The sequence below is a fragment of the Stomoxys calcitrans genome, chromosome 3 (assembly GCF_963082655.1).
Source record: "Stomoxys calcitrans chromosome 3, idStoCalc2.1, whole genome shotgun sequence".
Lineage (NCBI taxonomy): Eukaryota > Metazoa > Arthropoda > Insecta > Diptera > Muscidae > Stomoxys > Stomoxys calcitrans.
The window spans coordinates 132,631,880-132,644,720 of record NC_081554.1 but is presented as its reverse complement, the minus strand read 5'-3'; the positions used below and the strand labels follow the sequence as shown (position 1 = coordinate 132,644,720).

General features: G+C 27.6%; 1 protein-coding gene across 1 annotated transcript; it reads left to right on the top strand.

Annotated features, from left to right (window-relative positions):
• Positions 1 to 24: 24 nt before the first annotated feature.
• Positions 25 to 12,406, top strand: LOC131996142 (protein PFC0760c-like). Its single transcript, XM_059365592.1, has 7 exons — positions 25 to 1,017; positions 1,075 to 1,159; positions 1,231 to 1,520; positions 1,869 to 2,230; positions 6,054 to 6,225; positions 6,289 to 6,417; positions 11,811 to 12,406. Exons 1-7 carry the CDS (start codon positions 36 to 38, stop codon positions 12,404 to 12,406), a joined length of 2,616 nt encoding a protein of 871 aa, XP_059221575.1. The 5' UTR covers positions 25 to 35.
• Positions 12,407 to 12,841: the final 435 nt, after the last annotated feature.

Below are 12,841 nucleotides of genomic sequence, written 5' to 3'. Positions count from 1 at the left end.
TTTATTTAATCAAATTCAAAATTATTGTTATAAAAATGAGAGAATTTGTATGTAATATTTGTGAGAAAACTTACGAACATAATCAATCTTTGAATCGTCATTTGCGTTTACAACATTCAATTGAGTGTGTGAAATGTAATCAGAATTTTAGTACTTATCCAGAGCTTTTAAAGCATATGAAGTCAATGGACCACAATGAAAAAAAAGAGGAAAAAACGGTATACTGTGAAAATTGCAATTTAGCTATTCCAAAAAATCAGTGGAAGAATCATATCAGCACTAACACACACATCGATAAGTGTGTAAAATGGTTAGATAAGGATGTGTCTTGCTTTGGATCTAGCTTTCAAAATCGAATAGAAAGTTATAAAATAAAAAATAGTGAGATCAATAACTTGATACCCGAAAACTTTTTCAAATCAATTCAAGAAAAAGTAATCAATATAATTCAAAAGGCGTTGCAAAAGCATGAATCTATTAAATATAATTGTACACTACATTGTAATTATATTTTGATGAAAGAGAAAGCGGAAGATGAAATTAGTTTATTTACACATCACACAAAAATGTTGGTACTATCTCCCTCAAGTACACTGGAAGAAATTTTAAATCATTATATTGAAAATTGTAATGAAATAATTAAAAAAATGAGTGAATTCCAAGAACGAGATAGTGGATGGACTTTAATCGAAATAAAACATCTAGAGATCAACATCAACAAATATACATGTTTGAGAGGATCTCAATACATAAATCTTCCTCCCAAAATAAGGAATAAAAAGGCTTGCATCAATGTGCAAAACAATGATGTCTATTGTTTTAAATGGGCAATAATATCAGCATTAAATCCACTTCCAAAGGAAAAGAAACCACATAAATGTAGCAACTACAAAGTAACGGACATTAAGGCACACATTATAACATTGGAAAATAATATAATATTAAATTTTGAAAACATGGAATTTCCCCTTACCATAAATAAAATCAGAGTCTTTGAGTTGCAGAATCCTGATATAAGTATAAATGTGTTCGGTTTAGAGGATGCTAAGATTATAGGTCCTTACTATTTTACAGAAGCTGAGAAATCAACTCACATCAATCTTCTCCTAATAGAAGAGGATGATAAATTTCATTACATCTGGATAAAAAATATATCAAGGTAAAAATAATAAGATATTATTTTGATTACAATACAATACTAATTTATTAAAAAAATATATATATTTTTAGATTGTTGCGAAGTTCTATAACAAAGAATAAAAATAGGATTCATTTTTGTAACACCTGCTTAACTCATGTTTCTTCAAGTAGTAGACTAGAGAAACACAAACGTGAGTGTAAAAAGATGGTGACAACAATGCCATCAGATAAAGATAAAATACTTAAATTTAAGAATTTTAAACATAAATTAGATATTCCATTCTCAATTTATGCTGATTTTGAGTGCATTCTTCAACCGTTAGAGATACAAAATTCAAGTAAAGTAAAATCAGTTCAAAAACATATTCCATTTGCATACAGTTATTATATCAAATGTTTATTTGATTCAAATTTAGACAAGATTAAAATTTATTCAGGTGAAGACTGTACAAAACATTTTTTTAACTCATTAGTGGGAGAGATTGTATGGATTTATAACAATTATTTATCTAAAGTAAAACCAATGAATTCCTTAACATCAATTCAACTACAATACCAAAAGGAACATCCGATTTGTCATATTTGTGAAAAGTCTTTTTTAAATACTGATGTTAGAGTAGCTGATCATTGTCATTTGACAGGTGAATACAGAGGACCTGCTCATAAAAATTGTAATTTAGAGTATCAAATAGCAAATTTTGTTCCAGTATTTTTTCATAATCTTTCAGCATATGATTCTCATTTGTTTGTTAGAGAACTCTCCTCTGTAGTTGGTGATATAAATATTCTTCCATTAAATAAGGAACTTTATATTTCTATATCGAAAAGAATTTATATAGATTCAAATAAGAGTATTGAAATACGTTTTCTAGATTCTTGTAAATTTATGGCATCTAGCTTAGAAAAGCTAGCGGGTTATTTATCTGATGAAGATTTCAATGCTGTTAAATCAACTTTTGTTAACGATAGTGAATTTAATTTAATGAAGCGTAAAGGTGTATTTCCTTATGACTATTTAGATTCTCCTGAACGATTAGAAGAAAACGCTTTACCACCTATTTCCAATTTTTTTAATAAGCTAACTAATGAGGTTTGTAGTGAGGATGACTATACACACGCTAAAAATGTATGGAATACATTTAAATGTAACAATTTAAAAGATTACTTATTACTTTATTTGAAAGTTGATGTTTTGTTATTATGCGATGTGTTTGAAAATTTTAGAAAAGTATGTAAAAAAATTTATAATTTAGATCCATGTCAATATTATACAGCACCTGGTTTGTATTGGAGTGCAATGTTAAAAACAACTGGAATAGAACTAGAATTATTAACTGACTTTGAAAAGTATAATTTTATTGTTGAGGGTATTAGAGGAGGGATTGTTCAATGTTCTAAACGATTTTCAGTTGCAAATAATATATATGTAAGTGATTATAATCCATGTCAAGATTCAAACTTTTTAATTTATTTAGATGTTAATAATTTATATGGTTATGCTATGTCACAGTATCTACCTTACAAAAATTTTGAATGGGTTGGAAATATTGAAATGTTTAATTTGAATGATATCAAAGAAGATTCGGAGATAGGATATATATTAGAGGTAGACTTAGAATATCCATCCTCATTACATGATTATCACAATGACCTACCATTTTGCGCTGAAAATAAAAAACTTGGTTCTATGAGACAATCTAAATTAGTGTTGAATTTAAATGATAAAAATAATTATATCATACATTATAAAACTCTTCAACAGTGTATTAAACATGGATTAGTTTTAAAAAAAATACATAGAATTCTTCAGTTTAAACAAACGAATTGGTTGCAAAAGTATATTGATTTAAATAACTATCACAGAACTTTAGCTAAAAATTTGTTTGAACAGAATTTTTTCAAATTATTAAATAATGCTGTTTATGGCAAGACGATGGAAAATGTTGATAAAAGAAAATGTATTAAAATTGTAACTAACTGGGAGAGTAAAGGTAGAAAATTGGGTGCGAGGGCTCTTATAGCTAAACCTAATTTTCATAGTTCACTCAAAATATCTAACGATATGGTTGTAATTCAAATGAAAAAATCGCATGTTGAATATAATAAACCAATATATATTGGATTTACTGTTTTAGAACTATCGAAATGGAAAATGTATGATTTTCATTATAATTATATGAAAATAAAGTTTAATCAATCAACTACTCTAAATTACATGGATACCGATTCATTTATTTATGATATTAAAACAAAAAATTTCTATGATGATATTCGAAGTGATATCACAAAATATTTTGATACATCAGCGTATCCAATTAATAATATTTATAATTTTCCGTTAGAAAACAAAAAAGTTCTAGGAATGATGAAAGATGAATGTGGTGGAAAAATAATGAAGGAATTCATTGGTTTACGTTCAAAAATGTATTCAATTAAGATTGATAAAGTAGATGAAGAAATAAAGAAAATAAAAGGTGTAAAACATTGTGTTACAGCAAAACTTTCAACCAACGATTTTAAAAAATGTCTTTTTGAACAAATTAATTATTATGATTCTATGTATGTTTTTAGATCAAAAATTCATCAATTGTACACACAACATATACATAAATTAGTTTTAAATTATTTAGATGATAAGAGATTTATAAGAGAAAATGGTGTTGACACCTATGCTTGGGGACACTATAAAATAAAAAAATAATTAAAAGAAAAAAATGGTTTTGTTTGTTTTGTTTTTTTCACAAGATATTATATTTATTAAAGAGAAATTGTATACATAAATGACCACAATTGTAAGTATTAAATTTTTGTTTTTGTTTATAATTGTATTCGATAGGTGGTTTTAAATAATTAATAATTTCCAACGGTGGTTGTAAATTACCAAAACTATCAAAATATTCCTTATAGTTGTAATTTTTGTAATAGGCAACCCAATGTGTTCCTGGCCCATTAGTTGTATCTAAATTAACTATTCCACATTCTTGTCGTAGTGGTTTGTTTGGTAATGAGTCACGCATAAAAACCCCTCTAAAGTGTTTCAATGGCTTGCAGTACTTAACCAAATCGATATCCGTCAATGGTCGATTGGGTAATCTACTTAGAAGTTTTTTGGAGCTGGTTTATAGTAAAGTCCATATCCTTTTTTATAAGGTTTAAGATATAATCCTTTTCCCATAGCAATTGATTCCATATATCTGTTATGACGAGTAGCTTCAGCTAATTGTTCTTTCCCATTTTTGATATCCTTAACTGCTTTTACAATAGCCGATCCTCCAGTTGCTAAACCTCCAAGGGCTGATAACGCAGTTAAAATTGGAACTATTGGTAGAAATCCACCAATTTTTGGTACTCGAATGACTCTTGGTACACCAATATTACTCTTCTTTTTATTTTTAAAACTTGAATGTACAACGTTTTTTGCAATTTTTACAGCATCATATATATTGTTAGGTTTCTTATCTTTTAATACTTTTAAAGTATTCTTAACTGTCGATGCAAATAATTTTTGCTTACATTGCTTTTTCTTCATTTTTCTTTTTGTTGTCATACCGAGTCCGAATTTAACTTTTGCTTTAAGTAAGTTTGTTACTAACCAAGCGTTTGCTCGTTCTTTCCAATTGCTATCTGTTGATTTAACTCTTTGCCAAGCTTTTTCTATTAAAACTTTATCAGCTTGATGACGAGAATGAATATCTTTATTTTGTGAGTATGCAATATCGTGTTCTCTACAAGCTGAATCCAATAAATTTATTCCTTTGTCTCCTTGTGCTAAACGTTGTGCTAACTTAGTTCCTGGTCCACAAAATTGATATCCAGGTAAATGCACTTCAAACGGAAGATTATTAATTAAGTTGTTTACCAATCCAAATCCAGTAACAGACTGTTTACATTTATTATAAATCTTGTAATTAATAACCATAATTTTTTTTTGATTATGTAGTGATAGGGTACACGATTTAAATGAAAATAAGAGTTTTTGTATATATATACTTAAATTTATATTGAAAAAGTTTAGTTAGCAATATGCGTTTAATAGAACAAACTAAACAGATTGCTGTGAAAAACATTGATAATGTCTGTTCACAGAAAAAAAGGATTGTACATAGTACTTTATTACCAAATTCTATACGTGCCCTTATAGTAGGCCCATCAAATTGTGGTAAAACAAATGTTATGATTAGTCTCATAGAAAGCCCTAATGGCCTCAAATTCAGGAATATATATATATATTCTAAATCTTTATATCAACCAAAATATCAATATTTAAAAAAATTGATTACTCCAATCAAAGGAATAAACCTATTCACATTCTCTGAAAATGAAAAAGTTATAAGTCCAGCCAAAGCAAATATGCATTCTATAATGGTATTTGATGATGTAATTTGCGATAAACAAAATACTATAAGGGATTATTTTTGTATGGGAAGACATAAACACATTGATTGTTTTTATTTATGTCAAACATATACAAGGATTCCTAAACACTTAATACGTGATAATGCAAACATGATTATCATATTTAAGCAAGATGAAATGAATATTAAACATATATATAATGATCATGTCTTGGGTGACATGACATTTAAAGATTTTTTAAAGCTTTGTAGTGAATGTTGGAAAGATAAATATGGATTTCTTATTGTGAGCAAGGATGATCCCATTGATAAAGGTCGATATCGCAAAGGATTCAATTGTTTTATTCAGTTATAATATAAATCAGATTGATAACAGATATAATGTAGATTATAAACAGAATAGAGAGCAGATTGGTGACAGAAAGAAAGCAGATCGGTAGCAGATATAAAGCAGATCGGTAGCTGATATAAAGCAGATCGGTAGCAGATGTAAAGCAGATCGGAAGCAGATGGATACATAACCAAAAAAAATAAAAAATAAATTATCCAATCATGAAGAGACACAATTTGTTGAAGGAAATTGTAAAAACACGAGCAGTATTGAAAGAAAAGTTAAAAAACATTAAACTTAATCAAATAGATAGGGATAATCTATTAGAAGATACATTTCAACCAATAACCAAACCTTTGAAGGATATTATAGGAAAACTAGATGAGAACAAAAAAGAAAGTAATCAGTATTCTAATAAATATAATGATAAAAATATTTATGATTATAATAAACAATATGAAGACGATGGAAAACTTGATAAAAACAATAAGGATGATGATGATGATGATGATAGCTTTATATCAGACATTTATAATGATGATGATGACTATATGTCTAGCAATGGACTTCAAATGAGAGATATTACCTCAAGTAATGATAATGAAAGATATAATAATCAACATTCATCAACAATATTTCCGAATATAGTAAATTCTACACATAAAGAAGATAATTCAGAAATAGAACAGATGGATATAGAGAAATTTTCACAAAAACGAAAATTTTCATCAGATGAAAATAACACTAATAAAAGGATAAGAAAAAATTATAATATTCCAGTTGATTTAAAGAGAAAAGATTATACACTAGAAAAATGTGGAGTGAATCGGAATGAGCTTAGAGAAAAATTAAAACGATCTAATGATAACAATCTCAGTTTATTTGACGATAACGATAATAAGCGGATGAAAAAATCACATCTATTTTCAAAACGAAAATGTGAATTTCAGTTAAATACTAATAAAAAACGTATAAAATTAACTAACAACAAAATCATAAATATAAATAAACGAAAAAGACCCTCACAATTAAATACTGATAGAAAACGTTTAAAATTGATTAATAACAACCAATTAAACTTGAATAAACGGAAAGGTGTTTCACAATTAAATCTTGATAGAAAACGTATAAAATTGAATAATGATATCTCATCAAAATTGAATAAACGAAAAGCTGTTACGCAATTAAATATTGATAGAAAGCGAATAAAATTGAGTAGTGATAATCTATCAGACATAAATGTAGCATCTTCATTACCCAACGTTCTACAAACACTTATCGATAATAGACAATTAGATAAAGTTTATGGATTTCATATAGATACAAATGGAAATATGTATTTTGGAAAAAATCAATTAAAATTTAATGGATGTAACTCTATTCAAATTGGGGAATCTATTTGGAAAATGTCTCCCGGACTATTTCAACTCATGTTTCACATTAAACCTCAACATTATACAAAGAAGGATTTAAATCAATATAAGGATATTTTGATGAAAACAAATGCTCATAAAAGAAATTATTCACCAGGAGAACAAATTAAGGGAACTCAAGCTTATAAATATCAATTTATAATAAAACGGTTATTTGATGTGAATTCAAATAGGATATCCAAAGGTAATGGATTGAGTTTGAAATCATTAGACAATCACAAACCAAATTATATATATTGGGATGACCCTAACGAATTGGTTGACAGATTAAGATTGCTCCTTTCATCTGAAGGTGTTGGTCACAACAATCACAAAAACGAAATTATTTCAATTGTTGAAGAATTGCGAGAAGCACATATTATTAAATAAAAAAATCAAAAATGTATACAATCAATAAATTTGGAGAGAGCGGAAGTAAAAACCAAGTCAACAATGCAATGCTAAAATTGAGTTTAGGTAGATCACTTGGAATTACTATTCACAACAATGCTTTAAACTTTCATGGGAAGAAAATAACTAATTTAAGTGCTCCCTCTGATCCTGATGATGCTGTAACAAAAATATTTTTGAAAAAAAAAATAGATAAAATCGAAAATAAAATCAAAAATCAGCAAGATGAAATACTTAGAAGATTCGAAGAATTACAGAACAAACTAAAAGAAGACATACATATAGAAAAAATGAAAGAATATATTTTCAAATGGGTTGAAGTGGAAAAAATTGTTCTAGAAAATAAAAAACATATTGAAGCTATAAACAGTGATTTAACTAAACTAAAAAGTGTGATTGATCAATTTAACAACAACTTGAGTACCAATTTGAATATTTTGAAAAATCATAATATTGAAGATACGAAAAAAATTATTGAAGATACTTTAAAAATAATAAATATCCGATTTGATTCCATCGAAGATTTTCTTTTTCAAAGTATTGGATATACTAGAAAAAATAAATATTTTAATTAAATATTTAAAATCAAAAATAAGATATAGTAGAGGGTATATAACATCAAAACAAAACAATTTTTACTTCAATCGACAACATCAATATGGAGCTTAACCAGGATAAGAGAGAAATTGTTAATGAACTACACAAGCAAGCACGAAAAAATTTTGGAAGGAGACGAGTGGTTATGAAGGGTATCGATGATTTGTGGCAAGCGGATCTTGTTGAAATGGGTAGTTATGTGAACTTTAACAGCGGATATCGATATCTTTTAACCGTTATAGATACATTCTCGAAAAAAGCTTGGGTTGAAGCAATAAAAAATAAAACAGCTCAAAGTGTAGTAAAGGCTATGCAGAAAGTTTTCAATCAAAGTAGTCGAAAACCCAAAAATTTACAAACTGATGATGGAAAGGAGTTTTTTAATAACAATTTTTCTCAACTTATGCAAACAAATCATATAAATCATTATTCAACATACAGCACTCTAAAAGCATCAATCATAGAACGATTTAATAGAACACTGAAAGGAAAAATGTGGAAAGAGTTTAGTTTTCGTGGAAATTATAAATGGATTGATATATATAAAAACCTAGTTAATATATATAATAACACATTTCATCGAACTATAAAAATGTCGCCGAATGATGTGAATTCCTTAAATGAGAAATCACTTTTAGATTCAGTCTACAACAACCTCAAGGTATTTAAAAGACCAAAGTTTAAAATCAATGATAATGTGCGAATAAGTAAATATAAACAACATTTTGAAAAAGGATATACACCAAATTGGACTACCGAAATATTTACAGTTAAATCTATTAAAAATACAAATCCTAATACATATATACTTAAGGACTATCAAGGAAGGGATATAGAAGGTGGTTTCTATGAATATGAGCTATCAAAAACCAAATTTCCACACACATATTTAGTGGAAAAAGTGATTAGAAGGAGAGGAAATAGACTTTATGTAAAATGGTTAGGATTTTCTTCAGAGCATAACTCTTGGATAAATGCTAATAATATTTCACAATAAAAGAATAATCAATTACATAAATCATTTATTCTAACGTCAACCGTAGAGATGTCGATAACATTAACCTTAAATGATGAAAAATCAGTACTTGTCGCCAACTACTTTCCACCAATAATTTTGAAACAAAGCTATGTTTGCGGTTTAATAAGTTTTGATACATATCACTCAATACCAAATGTTGATGAAGAGAACAATAAATTTCATATAGGTGGACATGAAATAACTATTCCTCTTGGATCATATGAATTTTCGAATATATCTGAGTTAATAACGGATGAATATCGCAAGCTTAATAAAAAAAATGGAAATCTTATTATGAAAGCAAATTACAATACACTTCAAACATATCTGAAGAGTACGCTTGATCCAATTTATTTTGATAAAGAAAACACTATTGGTTCATTATTAGGTTTTAGTAAAAGAGTACTTGAATCGAATGTTGATCACTATTCTGATAAAGTGATAGAAATTACAAAAGTAAACACTATAGTTATTGAGTGTAATATTGTAACAGGATCCTATATAAACAACAAGTCAGCGCACACTCTTCATCAGTTTTCACTCGTCGTTAGCCCAGGATATAAAATCACGGAAAATCCTACTAACGTTATATATCTACCTGTTAATACAAACACAATAAATACCATTGTTTTGAAAGTTGTTGATCAATCTGGAAAATTGATAAACTTTCGTGGGGAAAAAATTTCAATTAGATTACACTTGAAACCATCTAAAGAATGATAATATTTAACAAAAAGGAGGTATTTGCGGATATAACAATCACTCAACCATCAACTTTGAAGGGATACACAACTAAAATATCACATCACCACAACAGGAAACATAAAGGATTAAAAAGGAAAAAGAGAAATATTTTAAGTAAAACTAACCAAGAGTTCCTGGAAAGTTTGGGTTTCACACTAAAATAATAAAGGGTTGAGTTTAAAAATGAGTAACATTATTAATGTTTTACAAAAACCACAATTTGATAATGCTATAATAAGAAAGGAGTATCACAGCTATATATCATATTTACAATCATTTCAAAATAATGATGAAATTAGGATTTCCATTCAAAACCAAGACCTGTATGTCGTTCCTGGTGAGAGTTTTTTATACATTGAAGGTTTTGCAACAAAAGCGGACTCTACAGTATCAGCATCGATAAAGTTATTAAACAATTGCATAGCACACTTATTTGATGAGATAAGATATGAACTTAATGGTATAGAAATTGATCGTACACGTCATTTGGGTATAGCAACAGAAATAAAAAATTATGTATCATTAAATGAAAGCGAAAGTCGAAATCTAGTCAACGCAGGATGGGCTCCATTTAATACAGATGATCTTACTCTTGTGAGTGGATATTTTAATTTTTGTGTTCCACTGAAAATGCTTCTTGGATTTGCTGAAGATTTTGATAAAATTATAGTTAATGCTAAACATGAATTAATTTTATTGCGATCAAAAGATGATACGAATGTATTGAAATCTATCATTTCCAGTGAAACCTGTAAACTATCAATTTTAAATATTACATGGAAAGTTCCACATATTCAACTTGCTGATGTATACAAGCTGCAAATGCTTAAAGTAATTAATAACCGTCAACCACTAAATATATCATTTAGAACATGGGATATGTATTATTATCCTGCAGTTCCATCGAATACAAAAGTTTTATGGAATGTTAAGCTTGCAAATGAAAATGAGCGACCACGTTTTCTTCTTTTAGGATTCAAAAGTAGTGAAAAAAAATTTATTCACTGTGATATAACAAACATTAAGGTTCATTTGAATTCTGATACATATCCATATGATGATCTTAACCTCAAGTTTGATAGGAACCGTTTCGCCCTACTTTATGATATGTATATAAAATTTCAACAAAGCTATTATACACGTGAACCGCAACCTCTATTAACGCGCGAAAAATTCAAGGGTGAAGCACCGATTATTGTTCTTGATGTAACACATCAAAATGAAACAGTAAAAACTGGCCCCATCGATATACGAATTGAATTGGAAACATCTAAAAATATATCACCGAACACATCTCTATACTGTTTAATTATTCATGATAAAATGTTTGAATATATACCTCTAACAAATGAAGTAAGAAAATTATTGTAAATGTAACTATATTTTTTATCTATAGAAATCATAAAATAAATAAAAAGCAAAAACAAACACAAACAAAATGATTTTTTTTATTAATAATGTAAAATTAATATATAGGTGAGTTGTTTAAATGTAAAGAGGGAGAGGTAGAATTATTGTTTAAATATAAAGAGGGAGAGGGAGAGGTAGAATTATTATAAATATAAAGAGGGAGAGGGAGAATTAATGTCGAGAAGAGAAAGAGAATTTTTATTTCGTGTTTGCTTTACATTTATAGAATATATAAGGTTGGGTATTTATACTACATTAATTAGTATCTCTCCAACACACCTCCAATAGTGTAGATATAAGAAAATAATAAATTAACATAATGAAATTATATTGGGTATTACTTTGTTTTGTTATACTTCATGTAACAATTCATAATTCATTATCATTGCCAGTTGTATTTGATTCCACAACTGATTCAGCGTTATCCATTACATCTGATCCTACAATCGACTTAAATTCAAAAACCGTTGAATTTAATTTAACACTACCAAACAAAGATATTCTTAAAGTAAATATTTCATTTGTTATGATGAAAGAAAGTGAAATATTAGAAAACAGAGATGATTTTTATATAAAAAATGAAACAGATGATGCAGACTTATCAACTAGCACCACTACAATAATTCCTATAGAAAGTGAAGAAAAATATTTTACTGTCGATGAAGCTATAGAAGCATTTCGCAAAAGGTTAATTACAAAAGAAGCAGATATTGGTGGTATACTGGATGCTGCAGAACCTTTTTATCGTCATTTTAATTTACAATATGAAGATTTAAATATACCAATCCGTTGTACTTATGATAGTAACTACATGTTACGTCAACTAAAAATAAGTTGTTTTGAATATCGTGAAATTGAACAAGAACGAATTTTAAGTAATGGTGAAATTGAGAAAGTTCGAGTTCAAGATCTCAAAAAACATTTAGAAAATATTGTAATAACTGATATTGAGAACTATACTCAAACATATAAAATGGAAATAAGTTAGAAAACAGCAATTAGTTCTCTTATATACATTGAATTGAATAGTAGTATGTATTTAAATAAATTAATATACGTTGTTGTTTTAATTATCATATATAGAATATATCCTAGTATTCAACAACAACAACAACAATACTATCCAATACCTTACAATAGATGTAATCAAAATCATCAATATGATAGATATAATACCAATCAAAATGCTATTTTTGATGGTGACACTAGTAAACGTATAGAATTTCGAATAAAACTATCAAATAATACAGGAGCAAGAGTATATTTATCAATTCAATTATTAAATAATGCAACAATCGATGAGTCACTAACAACAACAACAACACCGAGAAATAGTCAAACGGATAGACCTAAAATTTTTACTATTGATGAAGCCATTGAAGTATTTAGAAAAGACTTAATAGAAAAGGAAACTAATATTGGT